This window comes from Cavia porcellus, unplaced genomic scaffold, assembly GCF_034190915.1.
Source record: "Cavia porcellus strain 051 isolate PalLab524CR breed Dunkin Hartley unplaced genomic scaffold, mCavPor4.1 scaffold_24, whole genome shotgun sequence".
Taxonomy (NCBI): domain Eukaryota; kingdom Metazoa; phylum Chordata; class Mammalia; order Rodentia; family Caviidae; genus Cavia; species Cavia porcellus.
This window is the reverse complement of record NW_026947507.1, coordinates 48482300-48504845: the sequence shown is the minus strand read 5'-3', so window position 1 is coordinate 48504845 and position 22546 is coordinate 48482300. Positions and strand designations below refer to the sequence as shown.

Genomic DNA, 22546 nt, shown 5'->3' with positions numbered 1-22546 from the left:
ATTTTCTTCTGTGGAGAAATACCTATTGATTAAATTGTGGGGGTTTTGTTTTTGAAGATTCCATTGTATTTTTAAGCCAGGTTAGGTGATGGATATCTTGTTCATGAAACCAAAGGCCATAAAAAGAGGAAACATTTACTATGAAGAGTAGATGATTAATAGTTTACATGCATGCAAAATGGAGAGACTTATGTAACTGAAAATATGGCTATATTAACATATGTGTTCAATGTTAATTTTGCAAGCATTCAATTACCCTCCCCCAACTTTTTCATTTTGTTTACTCGACTTTTTAAATAGACTTTTCCCTTCCTTTCAAAATTCTTTATAAAAATAGCAACTAAGTTAATAGTTTCTCTGGGTGACCATTTTCCTTGATTATCACCTGTGGTACTCCCCCAGGGCCTAATTCCAAATCCTTTGAGCTTTTTTGTGCCCATCAACTCAGGCAGTGTGCAGCAGTACCAGGGAGATGGATGCACTGATACCACTGATGTAGAAGTGGCGACTAGCAGGGCAGGGCCAGATTCATTGAGGACATAGTCACTACAGGCAGCCTTGCCTAAGGTCAGCCCAAAACAGGTCTGATTTCTTCCTGTGGGAGCATCTGAAAGTGGCCTCCCCCATATGTCAGGTGCGGGATCCTTCGTGCTCACCTTCTGACTCTTGCTATGGCAAACCAGGGTGCACAGGTCAGCCTCGCTCCCACTACAGGTAAGCCTCGCTAGCTGCGTCTGCTGCCTCATGTTTGCTTTCTGTGACACAGCTTCTGGAAAACTATGTATTTTTGTTTCTACTTTAATAACTTTTTTGCTGGGCTCATGGGAGGCACTTGGGAGGCTGAGGCAGAGGGATCATTGCGAATTTGGGACCAACCTAGGTTACAAAGTGAGCTTAAGGTCAGCCTGAACTGCACAGCGAGACCCTGTCTCAAAAAGACAATAATAATAATAATAAAATTTTTGTCGTTTTAGCTATTAAGCTCTCAGACTTAGTCTCCATTCTGTATTTGAATCAATGATAACAAGCTAGTGTAATTAAATGTAAGATTCAAGGATCATTCACATTCCCATGAGTTGCTGTTATTTAGTGCCTGCCACAGAGCATGGTTGTGTGTTCAAATGCACTTCTGCCTGTCTCGATGATTTACAGCCACTGCCCATGCTGTTTATGTCTGTTTTGACAGTGATACATAAATGCATGGGGCAAACTAGATGGTTTTTATTAAAAGTGAATCCTGGTGAGTAAAAGAAGCTTGTAGGCTTGTACACAATTTCTCGTCAGAGAATGATGATGAGTAAATGAGCAGTTTTAATTCCTTGCTTCTGAGCATCATTCCCGTGTGGCACTAATAGACTGCTTTTCCTGTAGCACTTCCTTCTTTCAGACTGAAAACAGACTCAAACCTAATCTATAAAAAAATAAAGACTTCATTCATCTTTAGTTTTGAGGATGTGGATCACTATTCATGATATTATTATTGCAGGAAAAAAACTTTTAATACAAATGTGTTCAAATTGTTTAGTTACTGCCTTATGTTTCTGTTATATAAAAATATTAGAAAATATTAAATGTATTTAAGTAGTAAAAATATTAAGTTTGCTTTATGTTTATTTTATGTTTTAGTGTTCCACTAAATGGCTTGACATCAGTTTGATTGATGCTTATTAAGAAAATCTTCAGTGGCCAAGAGTTTAGCTCAGCAGCACAAATTGCCTGGCAAAGCACGAGGTCATGAGTTTGATCCCCAGTACCAAAAAAAAAAAAAAAAAAAAAGGAAGAAAGAAAAGAAACTTTTTAGTGCAGCAATGATGTCAGTTAAATTTTTTTAAAATAGAGGATAAACAGAAATCTCAAATGTTTACTTGACACTGGGGACAAGTTGTTAGTCATAGGTATTACATTTTTCACAAGCTTTCCAGAATTTTTATAGTTTTTTATGATCTTTGTATTTTAGTCAAGCATTTTGATACCTGAGGATGCCTTGGCTGATCATGTGAATTCTGTGGAAGAGAAGCACACTTAGTGCATTCTGTTTTCACATTCTCAAAAGAATGAAGATACAGATTTATCAGTATGAAAGTATGTATTAGACATTGGCCTTGTAATTTCAAACTCATGATCTGTCTCTAAAAAGTTAGCTAGTACTTTCAGAATTAAACATGAATTTTGTTTTGGTCTTTCGCATTACAAGTGAAATATTACATTCTCTTACAAAAGATAAGACAAATGAAGATCTCCTTGAAAAACAAATTTTTTTTGGTACTGGGAATCGAACTCAGGACCAGGCAGGTGCTGTGCCTCAGAGCTATCTCTGGCCCCCAAAAGATATTTTAATAAAACATTTTTATTTCAGTATCTTAAATAGTGAAGATGAAGAAATATTCAATAATGAAGAGTGTGAATATGCTTACAAAAAAAGGAAAAAGGACCATTTCAGAAATGACACAAATGCCCAAAGTAAGATAATTTTTACTCATAATTTTTAAAATGTTGGAGTGATGAGTTGTTTTGGTAGTGCTATTTTATGAAATTAAAGGTAATGTAGATATAGAAACAAATACCACATCCAGTGATAGTACCAATTTAGTGATCATATTTTTTCACCTCTGCCATTTGAGTTGATAAGATATGAACAAACAGAAGATGGCAAAACCCACAGCACAGCCTCCACAACTGAGTAAACAAAAGGCTGTTGTGAACTTGGTTCATTCTGGAGCAGCAAGGCCACCAGAGGGGAGTGAGCATCTAGGTGCAGTGTCACTGGGAATTCAGAGCAAGAACCAAGGATGGGAGGGGCTGGGATTTGAGAGATTTGATGCTAAGGGTGTGGGGGTGACAGGGTAGTCCTGCAAAGCTCACATAACAGATGTCACTAATACCTGTCACAGTATAAAGAAGTCAGGATCAAGTGGAAAAGCTTTTGGATTAGAGTTCTGTGAAAGTGTATCTGTGGAGTGTTATACAGGGCAAAAAAAAAATAGGACTATTATAGTTTTGAAGGTTATAATAAATAATTTAATGATTTATATGATCACTTGTATTTAGATATAACTGCAGTCATTAATAGCACTAATTTCTTCTGCATTGTAAGATGGGAACTATCGTAAATCATTTTCCATGTCAAGGAATCTCTGTAGATCCTATCTGATACTAGAAAATAAAGCATTTCTCTTTACATTTACCCAAGTAAAGCATGTCTTAATGATCCAGTAAAATCAGATAATTTTGTTAGCGTATCCAGTTATTGAAATTCCTTAAAAATCTTTATTTTCAAATAAATTGTCAGATTTTGATTTTTATTCTAGGTTTTTATCGTGAGAAATGGATCTATGTCCATAAAGAAAGCACAAAAGAAGTAAGTGTTCTTTATAAATAAGGGCATATCCTGTATTGTTTCTGTTGAGAGTGAAATATCATGTTAAATAATATCTTGCAGTGTTAAATCTGTGATTTGTATTTTGGCCATGAGTATACATGAGGATCTTTTGAAGTGTGGTTCACAATTGTGTGTGTGTGCACATAGGTATACCTATGAATACATGGTGTGTATGTGTGTGATATGTACATATATGTGACATGTGAAAGGATATACATGTATATTGATGTTATAAGCATATGTGTATATGTGCAATGTCATGTGTGTTGTATGTGTATGTGCTATATATACATGCTGTATCTGCATGTAGTATGGCGCACTGTCTATCTGAGTATGTTGCAGTGGTGTGGAAAGCTATATGGAAAGTACCTTTGTAAAACTGTTATGAAGGCTGGGCCCACAAAGCAGTGTGAACTCTTTTCTGCCTTGTATTGCCAAATTGGCTAAAGCTTTCAATGAACCCTTAAACCAATGATGATGAACCTTTTAGAGACAAGTGCCCAAACTGCACCCCAAAACCACCTATTTATTGCAAAGTGCCAGCACTGCCCCTGTGTACACCATTATCCAGTGCTCAACTGATGGGGTGACTTGGCTTGTGTGGCAACAGAGTGGGCCCACTGTGCACTCATGCCGTGGGTTTGCCACCACTGCTGTAAATGAACTAGTTAGCTCTACTCTCTGTTTTTCTGTTTCCCTACTTAGTATCAAGGAAGACTAGTTCTTTTTGTAGCCTTTGCAACTCTATTTGCTTGATTGACAGCACTTATGGGAAATAATTCAGATGGCAATTGTTTTTAATAAGTTAAACTAGAATAAATTAAATGCTCCAGATATTTTAATAATGGATGTCCTAAATTAACTTAAGTTGCTAGACATATAAAGATTTGATTGTGTGAAAGAAAAGTTATTCAACCTATTTGATGATGGTGGTGTTAGATACAACACAACCCCAATGGGTATACTCTGAATAATGGTATACTCTGAAATTCCATTAGAAGAGTGACAAATCTAGCCTGGTTTGTTACCAAATTATGGTTGACAAACCAACAAGATTTGCTGTGGGCTTGAGCGATGTCCCATGGATCCTTGGAACACTGACTTGACAGACTCAGAAAGGACCCAGACTAGTGCTAGGAGCTGGCAGGTCTAAGTCCTGTCACACAGCTCCTTCCTTGCACCTGATTCAGGGCCAAACAGCTGTAAAGGCAGGCATGCTCATGGCCTGGTCTGTGAACCAGGTTTGGTTCTTGTCATGAGATGGGAGCTACTTTGAAGAGGTTTCTGTACCATCATTTAGAAGTCTATCCCTTCAGAAAAGAAGAATTAAGGATGTCAGTTGGAATGGATTTTAGATTACACCCTCGACTGAAAGAAAATATTTTCATTTCCTGTTTGATTCTTGGACCTGGGGCCTCATGACCAGCTTTTAGCTTTTGGGCATTCAGCCTTTAAATTCCCAGCCTAGGAAACACAGCCAATTGTCAGATCTAGCCACCTACCCTCAGCCTTTCTACCTACTTGCTGTTTCCTAGAGGTTCCCACCTAGGGTAGCTTACATCCTCATCAGTGCAGGCCTCTTTACTCTAGTGATACAGACAGCATCCTTAGCCTAGTGGTGTGTACCCTACCTTGTCCCCAGAAAAGGAAACCAGCAAGGTATATTATAAATGCTTCTCTTTGTCATTATATAAGCAGTGCTGCAAAGATTGCCAGTTAATGTAATGTATGGTGTCTGAATTGTCCATATGGCTTAAATTTAGCATTACTGTGATTTTACTGTATTCTCATCTAAATCTTAAAATGAAAACAAATGTCCTTTGCCAAAACTTTAAAATTGTCTACTTAACATTAGCTGCCATCTTGTTTTGGCTGCTCATCTAAATTTAATTTCTCTTTTCTACTTTCCAGAGGCATGGTTATTGTACCTTAGGAGAAGCCTTTAACCGGCTAGACTTTTCAAGTGCGATTCAGGATATCCGAAGATTCACTTATGTGGTCAAAGTAAGTGTTTTGTTTCAAAAACAGTTTTGATGGTTCTTTGAATAACTGTTTTAAAGATTACAGATGTGAATGTTTAGTAAGCATTGGGCAGCTGCAGAAAGGTCTGCCTGTTTGTTATGTAGGAAGAGAAAGGAAAAAGCTCAGTAGGTAATAAAGGTTTGGATTACCTAGTATCAGTGCCACAGGTTGGGGGCCTCTGGCAGGGCGGCCCTCCTTAGGCTCCCAAGCCTGCCTAGGCTTTGAGGGAGCTGACAGTGTTGTGATACTTCTCCTTGGGCCTAACTTTGACCCACCTGGCCTCAGGAAGATCCCAGAGTTATCTGTGATTTCACATGCATTTTTCTGTTTCATGATTTCCACAAAGAATGAGCTTTATTTCACAGAAGAAGGCTAATAGGAAAAAAATTTTTTTAGACACAACACAACTACACAGAACCTTTGTACTAATGATGTATCTTTAAATAAAAGTTTTATTTTGGGCTGTATCAGAAGAAAAGGATCTGAGCCATATAGTCCATAGACAGTTTGCCTTGTCTAAAGATTAACTGCTATGTGGTTTGTTCATCGTCACTCTGTTGTAAGTAAAGCACAAGTCATAATCTACCAACCTGTTAATTTTGCATTATTAATGGTGCTGTGGGATACTGGAAAGATTTTTTTTTTTCTTAATGGCTTTTTGGGAACTGAAAATTTCAGATATGGCCTCTGTTGGCTTTGCTATTCATTGTGGTTCATCCTGCCCAGGGCAGCCAAGGACACATTGTCTGCAACTCTGCATGCAGCTAAATTGGGCAGATTCTCATTCTTCTCTGAGTTCTCATGGATAGAGTTAGAGTGACTCCTCAGGTATCTCTGTTTTGGATGGTGGAACTGAGATTTAACTATTCCTAGTTGAAATGTTCAGAATCAAGTGGCAAGAAGAGGCAGAGCCAGCAGAAAAGTCTGTTTCTCCAATGGCTCACAGTTCTTCTTGAGTGGCATTTCTTGACGATTTGTCAACAGGAAGGAGATTCTGTTGTTAAGCCTAGGGTAGAGGCCTAGGAGGAAGAAGCCACTGTTAGCAAGTCTTGCGCTAGAGACTGGGCTGCATCTTTTTTTACTGTCTGACCCTAGGGAAGATCTGAGTATATGGTGCTTAGTATAGGGTACTCTGTTGACCAGGGACATGCTTTATGAACTGCAGCCATTAAGTTATGTCAGGACTTTTGTTTTGTCTGCATACTACACATTGCTATTTACTGAGTAACTTTTTTTTAAGTCAGCTTTGAAAACAGAAATACCCATATTAGTTTCACACTAAACTGTAATACCTCTAATTTAAATATGCTGTTTCCTAAAGTAGGCACATCTTAGGAACACAAAATTTCAGAATCACAAAGTATTATGTACCTTAATTTTAGTTGTTTGGGAAATTAGCTTAAAGATATCCTCTCAGCTGGACATGGTAGCACATGCCTGTAATCCTAGCACTTGGGAGGTTGAAGCAGGTGGATCATTGTGAGTTCAAGACCAGCATGAGCTACAAAGTGAACTCAAAGCCAGCCTGAACTATAAAGTGAGATGCTGTCTTAAAAAGACTAAATAAATAAATAAATTTATTTTACAAACTAAAAAAAAATGAAGACATACTCTTTGTCTTTCAGGTGGATCAGTGAGATAGCATGTCCAGGGCCAGGTACTCCAGATTTGTGGTTTTGGTTCAGCATCTAATCCTTTTCACCACACTTCATTTTGTTGCCTTAGATGTCACTGTAGATAAAGTTGATCATTCTTATTTTTATTTAGACTTTCATGGTCTTGGGAATCACCCTAGTCCTGGTCCCTTTAGCCGCAAGTGCTCTTTCCTATCTCCTAAGTGTCTCAAAGATTATTCATTAGTGAATATGCATTACTGAGACTACTTGAGAGCTTAAAATAATATCCTAGGTGATAACATCTGGTCATGTACAAGTTTTTAAAGACATTTGAGATCTCTCCTGAGGACTCCCCATTGAGGGCAATGGAACTGGATGCTGTGTAGAGAGCCATGCAGGGTAGTTCCTGCATAGACACACTGGGGTTTGAATTCCTCTCCTTTTCTTATTCACCCACCAGAGACCATGGGCAAGTGACTGTACCTCCTCACCATGGTATGTGGGGTTTGAGGTTACCTCAAGGACTATGGGGTGATTTAATTTGTAGATTCTGGGGATGGACTGTACTCTTAAGGTATAGGCAGACCTTTTCCCTCACCTTGGGGAGAAGAGGCAGACAGACCAAAATGGGCTGTCCTGACACCAAATGAGGCTTTGCTTAGACTTCATGTTTTTGTAATTTCATAAATTTACCTGATAGAAAGAAAGGGACTTTCTCAGTGCATCATATGACATGCTCAGATAATGACTCTTCAAACTAAAGGAAACCATCTGATAATATTGTTAATAAGCCTTGGGCTTTGTTGGCTTTGTTGGATCTGTCTTAAGGGACACAGTTGAACTTAATGTATTGCCTTTTCATATGAACTGGCTAGCAGGACACTAAATAAAAATTTTCCAGGAACTGGTACTTTGTCTTTTCAAGAAAACTTACTTAGAATAGAGATAATTATTTCAACTATTTTATAAAAAGATTCATCGCATAAGGGTGTTCTCTGGTGTCCAGTTGGTCTGGTTTCTCTTATACAGAAATAATATATGCACTTTTTAAAAATCATTTTCATAAGTGTTGATTTAAGAATTGACTGTAGGCTATTTAACTCCAGGTATTTCCTATAATTTTTCTTCTGAAGAAAATACTAGATGAAGTTACATTAGCAAAACATGTTATGGCTCCTAAGAACAAGATTTATTAAAGGGGAAAGACTGAGAAAGCAGTCTTGGAACCTCTCAAAGATGGTGCCTTCATTGAAAGTCCTTATCACACCTGGCTTGAGAGTTTGACTTCAGCTGAATTGAGTCTGACCTTAGAGGTCTGGTGCATTTAAGAAAAACTGACCCTAATTTATGAGTATGGTGAATAGGTTGTATCCTAGAAAGCCCGTTCCTCCAGTGAATATCAAAATCATATTTGAGATTTGGGATACCATTAGTACATTCTACAAGTGGAAAGTACCATGTGTATTTTTCTGTAACTCAGCATTTTTATCCTATCAAAAAGATAATTTGTAGAGTATAGCTAAATGCATCAACTAAGAATCCTTTTATTAAAGTTAAAGATTACTTGACAGTTCAACTTTAGATCAAATAGCATTCTTTTTGCCTGTACTAGAAGTTTGCAGGCAAGATGAGAATCAAAAGGGGTATTAATTGCCAAGAAAGGTTCCTCAAAAACCTTCTGCTTGAGCAGCACATGGTTTCCTGTCCATTGAATTTCTTGGGAGAGGTGGAGGAGGCTGAAAAGAAGCCCCAGGCCTTGGGGAGCTGAGGGAGGCTACTGAAGCATTGCCAGGAAATCTAGAGACCACACAGGGTATTGAGGACCACCACAGTTCTGCTCCAGCCTGCTTTCACACAGCATGGTTTACATACTTTCAAGAGAAACACAGTAAAACTGGGAGACTTTAGAATCAGATGATAAAATCTAACGCATGGAAGGCTGTTTAGGGCTGTTTGCTCCATACACAGGGAATAGAGGCAGCCATGAGGGCCCAGTGCAGATTCTGAGGCCACACCTGCTGTGGGTTACCCCTCCCCACTTTGGCTCTTGGGCTTACACTTGTGTCCTCCTTGTCTGCACCTCTACTTTCTGAACCACATTGGAACTCCACCATTGGAATTGAAGGACATCAGGAAGTCCTGCAGATAGTGCCTTTGTAATCAGGGATCAGTGGAAGTCTAAACAAGCATATCTAACCAGATTCAGAGTAAAGATGGAAGGTAGGTGTTTCTCTGTAACAGTGAACAGCACTGCATGCCTACCCGTCTGCACCTCTCCTATTAATGACACCAGATGCTCACAGGACTGACTGTGATGGTGAGGAGGTCTATGGTCTCTACATACCTGAGTCCTTCTTGCCCACCTGGATTTATTAACAATAGAATTTGTAACCTCAGCAACCTGCATCCTGTTACTATTATTTGTTACCATCTGAGGAAGAGACAATGGTCAAAACAAGGAAGAAATTGAATAATATTCTGAAAGTTTGAAAAGATAAGGGCCTAGGATGTAACTCAGAGACAAAGGACTTGCCTAGAATGCTGATTTTATCCCCAGCAATGTGCACATACACACACAAAAGGAACTGGGCTGTAATTTTAGTGATGGGCTTATATAGTTTTGTTCTCTGGCCGGCACCCTGGCCTATATTTCTTTCGTTATTTAGTAAGGGTGCTTTCTATCTAGACAGAAGTTGCAAAAATTTTTATTCAGATTATCATGGAATTGTGATATTGATAATGTTATTTATGGCTGAATATGTGATTATTAGCATTTTCCTTTCTCTTTCTGGAAATCAACAGAGACTGCAAGAAGAATTGGAAGAAAGGGGTAAAAATCTACTTTTAGAGAAATAGGCAAGTGCAATTTATAGACTGTATGAGATATATAAGGTCTCCACCAGCAGCTAGAACTGGCATAGATAGACAAAAGAGAACAAGAGTACTTGGTGACAGTCTCAGTCTTTACCTATCTGGTGCATGGTTGCTGAACTTTGGCTTCCATTAAGAGCATGAAGTTCAACCTAATGGCTGGTGGCAAAGAGCTTCTTGGACCCAGTTGTGCTCAGTGAGGGTTAGGGTTCACATGTGAAATTGTCTATGTGACGTGAAACAGTGCAGGAGAAAGCTGGGGTCAGAGGCCTGGACCTCGTTTGCACCCCTCCTGCAAAATAAAGTTCTAGGCGAAGGAAACAACTTCAAAAGCATGAATAGGGCCGGAGATTTAGCTCAGTGGCATAAGCACCTGCCTTGCAAGCACACAGTCGTGAGTTTGATCCCCGGTACTGATAGAAAGCATGACTATTCTCTGAAGAAAATATGGAAAGAACAGTGAAACCAATCAGTCAGTGCAGAACACCAAGAAAATGTATCCATGAAGCAGGATGGAAATTAGGACCCCATTTCATTAAAAAGGAAAAGCAACAGGACACTAATATAGCAGTAAAGGTGAGCTCCAGGACAGATACTAGGAGATGTCAGTAAACCAGAAGATGACAGGACTGGGCTCCCACAGACGCAGGATAGGTAGTTGAGGGATTTTTAGAGGGGCAGGCAGGATTAGAGATAGAGGGGTAGAGGTTAGGGTGACAGGGACAGAACACACATGGAACCAGTTGAAAACTGGACATCAGGATGAGAGGACCTAAGTTGAGATGAGTCTTCAACATGGCACTGAACTGTCCAGGCTCCCTTCTGGTTTAAAAGGCTATGCTGTGTGACCCAGAATAGTCTTGAGCAGGATCTGTTCCCCAGAGTTACTGGGTGCAGAAGGAGAGGTGAGGACCTGCTTAACAGGAAAGCAAACCCAGAAGTCTCCATGGGAAGAGGAATCAGGCATTAGGTTTCTCCACATTCTTAGAGTCCTCCCTGGATCCTTGAGGAAGTAAAGGCAAACCTGAATTTTCTGTCCAAACAGTTTTATTCTGACATTGTATCAGATAGTATTGACCACATAAGAATTCAGGGAATATTAGTCTTGTAAGAATTTTTTTTTTAAATTAGCACATAATTTATGGAGTAAATTGTGATGTTTTGAAACATGGATATAATGTATAATGATCAAATCAAGGTAATTAGCTGTCTATGTCCTCAAACATTATCATTTCTTTTTGGTTAGTACATTCAAACTCCAGTCTTGTAGCTATTTTGAGGTATATAATACTTTTAACTGTATTCACCCTACTATTCATTGGAAAACCAGAATTTATTACTACTATAACTTGGTACCTGTTGATGAAACCTTCCCCAGCCTCATTAGAGGCTAAATCCCTATGCTACTCTTTTAGTTTAGCTTTTCTTTTTATTAGTACATGCTTATAATACATAATTATTATATTCCTTATGGGAAGTTGATGCATGTACATAGCACATCTTAATTCTTGTTTTCATCTCCTTCTCTTCCATTCTATCCCCCTCCCTCCTTGTTTGATCACTTTCTCTTTTGCAAAAGATCTGTCTCATTGTTTGACATTGTCTGTATTTTATTTTGCTATTTAATTATTTATACTTTGGATTTCTCATAGGACAGAAACCATGAAATACTTAAATGTGTGTATCTGATTTATTTCATTTAATATTATGGTCTTAAGGTGACAGCAACTTTCTAAGGTTTCACATGCAAATGAGATCATGTAGTACTTATGTTTCTGTGTCTAGCTTGCTTAATATAATGATCCTCAGTTCCATCCATGATGTCATAAATGATTGGTTTTTGTTTATTTTAATAGTTTTGGGCAGAGTGTTTGGAAATTTCTACATATGAGATCATGTCATCTGTAAACAATGACAGTTTGACTTCTTTTGGTCTGATTTGGATACGTTTTATGTATTTATTTTCCTTACCTGATTGCTCAGGCTAGACCTTCCAGCACAATGTTGAATAAAAGTGAACATATGTGTCTTGTTCCATATCTAAGAGGTCAGTTTTTCCCAGTTCAGTGTGATAGTAGTTGTGGGCTTATCCTGTGTGGCCCTGATTATGTTGTGTTATTTTCTTTCTGTGCCTCATTTGCTCTAAGTTTTATCACAAAGTGATGTTGAATTTCATCAAATGCTTTATGTGTCTGTTGAAATGATCATGTGGTTTTTGTCCTTTATCCTGTTCATGGAATGTATGTTATTTATGATTGTATTTTTTGAGCCATCCTTTGCATTTCCTGGTCCTAATCAGAGTGAGTTGTGTTTTAATGTGCTGTTGGTTTCGGTTGGCTGATATTTTATGAGATGTTTTACATCAATGTTCATTAGTCTAGTGTCTTGTTGTTGTATCCTAGTCTGCTTTTGTTATAAAGAGAATGAAGCCCTTATAGAATGTATTTGGGAGAATTCTTTCTCTTCTCAGAAGAATATGAAGAACAGTGATGTCACTTCTTAAAATGTTAGGTTGAATTCAGCATTGAAGCCATTTAGTTCTGGCTTGTCTTTGGTAGAAGGCTTTATTTCTGATCGAGTTTTATCTCTTCTGGTTTTCTGTTTGCTTAGTTTCAGTCTTGGTAGTTGTATGGATCCAGGAATTTTTTTCTGGGTCGTCTGGTTGTTGGAAAACAGTTGTTCATCTTTAATGATCCCATCTATGTGATCAAGTTATATTATCTCCTTTTTCAGCCCATTCCCTGGTAGTCTTTAGCATTCTTGAGGAATTAACTTCAGCCAATCAAGAGATGGCTGGAGAAGCAATGGAAGTTGACACCAGTGCTAGCCAGTACTTCAGCTATACACCAAGATGAGGGCACATATTGCACCAGGGCAAGATGAGTCCTGGACCATAAGAAAGGGCATGGCAGTACCACCAGGGAGGGAAACAAAAGAGGTGGCTAGAAGGTTCTCAGTGTAACCTGTGATTGCCAATATAGTGCTATTTACAAAATTCAAGCTATAGAGTGAGAAGGAAGGGGAATGATACGATGGCAGTTTACCATGAGGAGAGCACGAAACTGAGATGCCCTGTCTGAAGCTCAGGAGGGTGAGAGTCACACAGAGTTGTTATAATAGTACCTCTAGCGCAAAACAATACAAACTGTCCTAGATTTTAAAAGAAATGCAGGGCGAGAATGAGAATTTCTTTTTAAGTTACAAAATCAAGTAATACAATTAAGATCAACCCTGTGTTGTATAAATAAATAAGAAAGATTTCCAGACAAGAGCAACAGCAAAGCCCAACTCCAGGTTATGTGTGAGGACTACCCAGAGTACAGAGATTCATGGAGGTAGAGGTAAAGAATAGGACAGGACTGCTGGTCAGATATAAGTAAAAATGCTGTGAGATGGAAGGAAAAACACAGCTTATTTGCAGTGTCAAGAGACAGTCATCAAGCAGTGGGCACAGCAGAGACCCAGCACTTTAAGAAGCATGGAAGAGGTCAATTTGAGTACCCTCATTCCCCTCACAAGAAGATCTATCATGTGTAGATTCTGTCATTATGTTCTATTGCTGGCCCTGAGGGTCCTTGCAAATCCTGGCCACAGGGCAGTTGGGATTTACTTTGCCTTTTTCTTTTTTGGTCTCTGGGTGGAAGGCCCTCATAACCTTCACAAATGAGTCTTGTCATACAATGATGCTGGAATATGTAAATTATTCATAGTTAACTAATCACTTCACTTAGCTACCTAGTTCCAGAATTGACAGCCATAGCTTACTTGTGCTGACTGCTGCTGTGCACAGAGGCTGCACACCATCCCTCAGGCTTTTAGCAGGGACTTTGCACAGGGCTGAAAGCTGGAGGTGAAGCTCCCACACAGCCTCAGCTTCCATGCCCATAGCTGGGTACAGGCAGATGCAGCAGCCTATACTTGTGCCATTTTACGAAGTATATGTTTTATGTTAAACAAATTTCTACAGGGCTTAGTTTTCTCTCTTTCTTTTAAGCTATTGCAGCTAATTGCAAAATCCCAGTTAACTTCATTGAGTGGTGTGGCACAGAAGAATTACTTCAGCATTTTGGATAAAATCGTTCAAAAGGGTAAGGTGATCTCTGGAAGTTTTACTAATCCAAATCTTAATTAGAAATTTGGTGCAAAGAAAAGGAATTTTTCTTTGATTTTTCCCTGGTATTTAGTTGAGCAAAAATAATGTAAATGCTGTGACCACATTTACATTGGATGTGACAGGATGACGGCTCATTCCTTTAGCTCCTAAAGCTCAGTGTGACTGCTGTTTGCTTTTTTAAAAGCTGCTTTTGCATACATATGGATATATTATGACAGGAAAGATCATGAATTACAGATCTCCAAAAAGCCATTTTGCCTTTTTTGTAATTAATCATTGTTCATTTAGCTGCCTGGTTCCATAATTGGCAGGACTGTGGCTCACTGATTTAGACATCAAGTAAACCAGTATTTTAAGAAAATGTAATGACCTTTCCTTGGTTAGTTAGTAGCTGTAAGGGAACTTTAAATTTTACACCATTAGCTTGTATGCACATACAGGAATTTGTAACTATACATGTAAGCCACTTTAAAATGTTGTCTGTGATAAATAAGGAAGTAGATGCCGAATTGAAAAGCCAATTGAAAATTTACCATCAGATGAAATGGTAAGGTTTTAAAAAATGTTAATATACTTGTAATACCTCAAAAATTATGCCTCTTTGGGTTGTAATGTGATTAAATCCTTTTTTGGGGGGTAGTAAAATATATATAACATTAACATTTACCATTTTAACCATTTTAATTGTACAGTTCAGCAGCATCTCATGCATTTCATTGGGCAGCCATCACGACCTGCCACCTCCAGAATATCTTCATTGCCTAGAGCTGGAACTGCACTATGGAGCAGTAATTCACAATTACTCCTTTCCTCACGCCTGGCACCCCCACTTTATTTTCTGTCTATGATTTTGACTAATGTAGATATTTCACGTAAGTGGAATTCTACCATGTTTGTCTTTAGCGACTGATTTATTTCTGGCACAGGATGTCTTCAGGGTTCATCCAAATGCAGTGTGTTTCAGAATTTCCTTCCTATTTCTTAATTTCATATTTATTTTTTGATTTTTTGAAACTGAGTCTTGCTGTGTAGTTCAGGCTGGCCTTGAACTCACTATATAGCCCAGGCAGGCCTTGAACTTATGGTCCTCTTCCAGTGTCAGCCTCCCAAGTGCTAGAACTGCAAGCATGCAAGCACCACACCTGACCTCCTTTTAAAAGCTGAGCAATATTCCATTGTATGTACCAACTACATACTGTTTATTAGTTCATCTGTAGTGGACACTTATTTGAGATGCTAAATCATTTTCTAAGTGGTGGTTCACTGTGCCAACACACAGCTTTTTGTTCATTCTAGTTCTTGATGACCACCAGAATCCTCGCCTGATCAAAGATCTCCTGCAAGACCTGAGCTCTACTCTATGTATTCTTATCAGAGGGGTAGGGAAGTCAGTGCTAGTAGGGAACATCAATATCTGGATTTGCCGCTTAGAAACTGTCCTTGGCTGGCAACAACAACTACAGAATCTTCAGATGACTAAGGTAAAAAATCTGTCTTTATAAATATATTGTAAATTGACACAGTAATTTTACATATTTATGGGAGTCAATGTGACATTTTAGTACATATATGCAATGTGTAATGATCATGTCAGAGTAATGTCTGTCCCTTTAGACATATAATAATAATCATTTCTTTGCATTGGGAAAAATAAAATCCTCTTTACTGTTTGTTTTGAAATATTCAATTAATTGTTGTCAGTCATAGTTACCCAACTCTGCTGTAGACTACTAAAAATTATTATTCTTATCCAGCAATGTTCCCAAACTATTATTAACCATCCTATTAACCATCCCCTCTCCATCCCTTCTCTCCCTTCAACCCATTTAGGCTCTGAGGCCCATTATTCTGTTCTATACTTGCTTGAACCCAGCTTTTAGCTTCCATTTGTAAGTGAAAACGTAGGCTGTCTTTCTGTGTGCAGTGTCATTTGCCATGTCCTCCAGTTCCATCCATGTGCTGTCAGTACTAGGATTTCATTCTTTTTGTGATGAATAATATTCCACTATGTAATATGACATTTTCTTTACTGATTCATCCATCAGTGAAAACCTGTGGTGATTTACACAATCTTGGCTATTGTTAGTAGTGCTTTGCAGTAAACCTGCAATTACAAATATATCTTTAGCATGCCAATTTCAGTTCCTTCAGATATATACCCCATAATGGAATTGCTGGATGGCTATTTCTGAGGTTTTTGTTGTGGTGATCATGGTAGTGGTTTGTTATGTTTTTTGGTGTTTTTAAGGTACCACCAAATTTTTTCCCATAATGTTTGTACTAATTTACATTCCAACTGTGTATGAGAGAGATCCCTTTTCTGTTTTTCTTCACTAACATTTGTTATTTTTTGTCTTTTTAATAATAGCAGTTCTATCTGGGTTGAGATCTTTCATTGCAGCTTCCCCCCCCCCTGAAAATAACTGAGGTTGAGGAGGTCTTTTGTGTGTATATGTGTGTTTGTTCAGATTTTATTTTTGTATGCTTATTGATCATTTGTCTATTGTCTTGAGAAATATCTGTTCAGTTCATTTAGCTAATTTTAAATTGGATTATTTTGGATTTCTTTGCTGTGAATTGCGTTCTTTACATATTGAGGAAATTTCTTGTCAGATGAATAGTTTGAAAGTATTCTTCAGTCTGGAGCTGTTGACTTCACCTCTGAAATCAACAGCTCCAGAAGCTTTGCAAATTCGTATAATCTGATTTATCAATTTTGGCTTTTGTTGCCTGTGCTTTTTTTTTCTTTTTTTTTAAATTTTATTTAAGGAAAAATTTTAAAAAAAGCAGAAAAGGGTACAAGTTATACAGAATTTCAGAAAACAAATAAACAGTAGGAAATCACTAGTTAATGGATTACATATTGTCATCTTAGAAATATTTGTTCAAGTTACAAAATTAAAGCATATAAAGTGGACATTCAAACAGTGAGACTGCAAACAGTTCTGTTCAATGATCCAACAAAACTCAGTAATATCATTGTCTATCTTATATACTTAAATATACACGCAGTTATATCGTTTAGAGCACTTTTCCTCTCTTTTGTACAATCACTGTTACACTTTTTGGGTTTTATTACTCCCACAGTTCTTATTACTTTTTTGGAAGAAAGTAAAACCAAATGTGTGTTGTCTGTGCTTTTGAGGTCATATATATTTTTTTTAAATCCTTGTATCAGTATCTTGAAGTGTTTCCTTTGTTTTCTTATAATAGTTTCATATTTCAGATATTATATTTAGGTCTGATCCATTTTGGATTGATTTTGTATATGATAAGAGGTAGAGTCTAATTTTAGTCTTATGCTCATGGATATTCAGTTTTCCTAGCCCCACTGTTGAAGAATTTTTTCTTTATCTTATGTATGTTTTTTGCTGCATTTGTTGAGAATCGGTTGGTTGAAAATAGGCAGATTTATTTCTGGGTTTTCTGTTGTCTTCCATTAATCCATGTGGCTGTTTTTATGACATTAACATCCGGTTTGTTTACTGTCACCCTCCTCTCTTTGTAAGATATGGTGACACCTCCAGCTTTGTCCTCTTGTTCAGGATCACTGTGGCTATATGGGGAATTTTGTGATTCCTTCCACATTTCTGGAGTGTTTTTTTTTTTTTTTCTATTTTTGCAAAGAAAGTCATTCTATTTTGGGAGGAATTGCATTAAGTCTGTAAATTATTCTGGATAGCATGGACATTTTAGTAATAATGATTCTTTCAATCCAATTCATTCCTTTTTTTGTCTTTTTTTGGTGCCTTCTTCAGTTTCTTTCACCAATGTGCTATAATTTTCATTATACAGACATTTAGTTCCCTGGTTAAATCTGTTTCTATATATTTTATAATTTTTAAGCTATCATGAATGGGAATGCTTTCTTGATTTCTTTCTGGCATGAAATTATTATGCCATTTGTTTTTTTTTACAAAAATCTGACAAAGAAATGTGAAGCTTTTTAAAACTTTTTTTTTACTCTTTCAGAAGTATTAATTAAATTATTTTAAAATAAAAAAAAGCAAAAGACCCTGGTGTTACTGGAAAGTATAAGGATGGTGATCATTTACCTTATGGGAAATTACATGGTAAACTAATTCACTTTTAAACAAAATTAATTGTGTGAGCATAAATTAACATGTAGTAAATTAAAACTAAATTGTATGGCCAGTAACTCTCCCTTTTCATAGTTGCTTCTCCAGAATTTCTTTTGCTCTCTCCTCTTGCTTGCCAGGCATTTGCTCTGTGTGTATGTGTATGTTTGTGTGTTTCTTTAGAAACAGTGAACAAGGTAAAAAAAAAAAGTAGGTACATATTATATCACTGGCTGAAGTCTTTGTCTTACTTCCTCTTATAATTATAGGAAAAAAATAAGCTGTAGGTACATCCTCATAGTATAAGTTACAGCACAGCTAGTGTATGTACGATTCTCCAAACTGTCATTCTTCTCATAGGGGCATGATTTCCTTTCTCTCTGCCCCCAACAAACCACATGAAAGGAGACCATTGTAGGGACCCTGAAAAACCTAAATTTTGGTCATTTATTTGCCATCTAAATATAGAACTTACAACAGTAGTGATTTCCTAATTCAGTGACATGGGAAATGACCAGTATTCAGGGTCCACCTTCCACATGGACACAGAGAAAACTAGTGTTCAGATACCTCCTTCCCCACGAACATGGGAGATGACCAGTGTGCTGGGTAGGCACTTGCCACGCCACAGGGAATATGCAAAGCCATCCTAGGGGCAGAGCCTCTTTATCTCTATGTTGGGAAGCATGTATTCCAATTCAGCTGTTCCATTTCTGTGTGAAAAAACCTACCATCTTTCCTTCAGCACGTTAACAGTGGCCTCACCCTCAGTGACCTGCCCTTGCACATGCTGAGCAACATCTTGTACCGCTTCTCGGATGGGTGGGACATCATTACTCTGGGCCAGGTGACACCCACCCTGTACATGCTCAGTGAGGACAGGCAGCTGTGGAAGAAGCTGTGTCAGTACCACTTTGCTGAGCAACAGGTAAGTGTGAGGCCATCTGAGTCCATGGTCTCTTTGACAAATACAAAGTTTATTTTCCATATTCAGAGAGAGCATGATTTTGAAAATAACCCAGAGCCTGAAAACAGCACAGCCTGAATCATGTTCTCTGTCCTGCCTGTTGGTGACAGGATCCCCAGATTTCCCTGCATCTGCCTATCACCAAGCTATATGTACTAGCATGTAGCAAGGAGCCTTGGTTCCCTATCCTCCCTCTTGAGTGTTCTCAGGAGCTCATGGACATGATAGGTGCTGTCCATAAACTCCACTGTTCTTCATCCATAATGAATCTCTGCTTTGGCTGTGTTGACCCCTGCCCAGTGCTCATGCAGGGTGCCAGATGTGGATCTGTGTAAGGTGTGGCAAGTGACATGTGGATGTAGGATGGAACTGTGTGCTCTGACAACACAGTAGCTCTCAGAAAAAAAAAAAAAAGGCCTGGTGGGGAAGGTTATCCTCAGTTAGAGAGGTGTCAAGCAGTCACTGAGCCACCAGGGATCCTTGTCTAGTGCTCTCAGTGAAGCCAGTGCAGCATGTGGAAGTAACTCAGCTGTCAGAGACCACTGTTGTTGCTTAAACAGACTGGCATGATACAGGAGGCCCTTTATAGGATATCTTTGGAAGAAAAGGTGGTGGACAGGAAAACCCTCAATGGACTGGGGCAGGAGGATGCAGAAAGGACCTGGAAGAATCCCAAGAAGACATTTGGCAGGACCTAGATGCAGAAGCGACCCAGGAGAACAGGGCTTGGGAACTGCTGGGGCAAAGAAAGAATGTTTCCCTATCTGAATAGGAAGGTTGAATTCTAAGTCAGCATTGGAAAAAAGGGAGCATCAGATTAAAGGGAGTTACACTTGGGAGTGGGCCTGTGTCACACAGTCACCCTGAGACCTCCTGCCCTTGGACACACATGCTTGCAGGGAGACAAATGAGGGTTTCAGCTGTGTTTCCACTTAGTCTGGCCATAAACAGAGGTGCTGGACATATCAGTAGAAAAGTATTTAGACCTTTAGACCTCAAGCCATGGTGAAGTCCTTGTAATTCCTTGAAGATACTTTAATAAGACTCATATCCCATAAGAAATTAGGTTATTTTACAGTTTACACCTACGGTTAATCTTGTTGGTATTATACCTTTTCTTGACTTAAAAATACAGCATCCAAAAAATAAGTATCTATTCTTTAGAGCCTGGTAACTACCTGAGAAAAGACAAGCATATTAGAAGCTCACTTCATGAAAACAACGCAATTGGCAAGAACCCTTGTGAAAATCAAATGGTGGAAGGAAGGGGCACAGGACCGTGGTTTAAAGTGGTGCTAGAAGGGCCTGCTAGCCATGCAGACTTAATTCAATCACCTGGATGAGCAGGGGCTCAAGAGCAGAAAGATTGCAGATGGCTTTCTAGGAGAAGGACAGTGGAAGAGTGGGCAGAAACTCAGTGGGAAGGAGCTAAGAGTGCAGAGCTGCTTTCATTCCTCAAAGCAGATGTCTCAGCAATATCTGGGAGACAGAGATGAATAGAGTCAAGTGTGTAGTTTCTTTCCTTCACTTTTCAGGCTCTCTTCCTCAGATTTTATTAGGAACAAGATTTCTTCATGGACGCCATCCTAATTTATAACTCTTCAAAATCCATGACCTCCCCAGAATGAGGGTGTTCTACAAGTGATGGTTCTTGGGTATGAAAAGCAAAGCATGTTCCCTGCAACATTAGATGAGGCACAAACAGCAATGAGAGACAGCCTGTCAAAACCCACCCACCCGTACTGCAGACTTTTATGGGACTCAGCATCCAGGTGGCTGGACACTGTTCAGTAATGCTGTTAGGCTGTCACGTGGACATCACTTGAGGAAGAACATAATTCTGTGGCTGTCACCGCACCCTCCCCAGCCTAGAGCAGCCCACATCTATCTGCTTTCTCTCTGGAGACATTCCTGTTTAGTTACTGGCTTGAGTAGGATATATATTGTTTGTCCTCTTATACCTGGATCCTTTTGCTTATCTCTGTGGCCCTCTAAATGTTAGGAATCAAGGCTTCATTCCGTTCAAGGCTACATATATTCTACTCTGAATGAGCCACATCTTTTGTACCCTTTCTGCAGCTGGTGAACATCTGGTGTGCTTCCACCTTGTGGCTCAGGAGCACTTAACTGCTATGTATGCATTTCTCTGTGAGCCTGTGTGAGATGAGTTCCTGGGAGTGGAGTTGCCAGTTAGACTGTGGCCCATTTGCATTGCCCAAGGTGCCCAGCCATCAAAGCCCCAGCATTGGCTATGACTTTCTTTAACAGCTATCTTCGTGGGTGAAGTGGTGTTGTGTTCCTTTGTCTTTATGGCAGGTGGTGGGCACCTCTTTCTGAGATCACTAGACACCTGTGTCTTCTTGGAGACATCTTTTCGGTTCTGTTGCCCATTTTCATAGTTGGTTGTTATTCTGTATATAAGTTTCTTACCATAAAAATGACATGAGTTACTTACTTTAACTTTATATGTGTGCATCTTTCTAGAGCCAAATCTTGAGAGCTGTCTCACAGCTGTTTAGTATCACATAGGTACATTGTGATTCATTTGACTTGTCCTTTATGACTTAATCCAAGTAAGCTTGATTTCATATAGTTAAATTTTTTATGTGCTATACTGCCTTTTAAAAATAGTTTTGCACCTAATGTTTTTTTAATGGAAAAAATGAAACAAAATTTCAAAATGAAGGAAGGGAAAAGGAAAAAAATGCATCTTATATTGTTTTGAAAATCATGGAGTTCTGAATAGAACTTTGTTTCTCTAGTTCTGTAGACATTTGATCCTTTCAGAAAAAGGTCATATCGAATGGAAGTTGATGTATTTTATACTTCAGAAATATTATCCAACTAAAGAACAGTATGGAGACACCTTACATTTTTGTCGGCACTGCAGTATTCTTTTTTGGAAGGTAATAATTTAAAATGTACTTTTTAATTTAAATATGATGGTTGGAGTTGGGTGAAACAAACTGTTCACATGTACTTAAAGTGGAAAGGTAAGAAAAAGTAAAAATATTGTTTGTAACGAAAAAGCTAATAAGATATATTCACCATATAGTGGGGGTGGGAACAGATGTTTGTAAAATGTGTGTCTTGAGTCAACAATGTTAAAAGCTAGGGCCAGGAGTTTAGCTCAGCAGTGTAAGCACCTACCTTGCAAGCGCACAGCCAAGTTCAATACCCAGTACCAAAAAAAAAACAAGAACTGTTAAAAGCTGAAATGCAGGGCATTTCTCCCCCTGGGCACACCATCTTCCTTTTATGGACATTAGCATGTAGCAGGCACTGAGGGAGCAGGAAGGCCCGACAGACCTTCATACCTGCCATTGCTTAGCCTCTTACATCTTGTCTTGACAGGCCCACTGTCTGCAGTGACCAGGATACATCTTAGTTCCAAAATCAAGTGCTTAGAGCAAGGGGGCTATAAAAACATACAGGCTTAAAAATAAACCTGCACTCTTCATATTTAGTTGATCAAAATAGAAGATACTCGTCTTCAGG

At 38.6% G+C, this 22546-nt stretch overlaps 1 protein-coding gene across 6 annotated transcripts in view; it reads left to right on the top strand.

The window, feature by feature from the left end:
* Fbxo25 (F-box protein 25) overlaps positions 1-22546 on the top strand; it is a 54764-nt gene that overhangs the window by 27997 nt on the left and 4221 nt on the right. For 2 of the 6 annotated variants that reach the window (XM_003479396.5, XM_063235019.1), the window contains exons 3-9: positions 2357-2460; positions 3309-3358; positions 5291-5383; positions 13883-13976; positions 15299-15483; positions 18827-19009; positions 21811-21954. In XM_003479396.5, the coding sequence (XP_003479444.1) occupies positions 2357-2460; positions 3309-3358; positions 5291-5383; positions 13883-13976; positions 15299-15483; positions 18827-19009; positions 21811-21954 (853 nt within the window). Of the gene's footprint in view, positions 1-2356; positions 2461-3308; positions 3359-5290; positions 5384-13882; positions 13977-15298; positions 15484-18826; positions 19010-21810; positions 21955-22546 lie in introns of those variants that run through there. The other 4 variants (XM_063235021.1, XM_063235022.1, XM_063235020.1 and 1 more) reach the window with 3 other exon arrangements.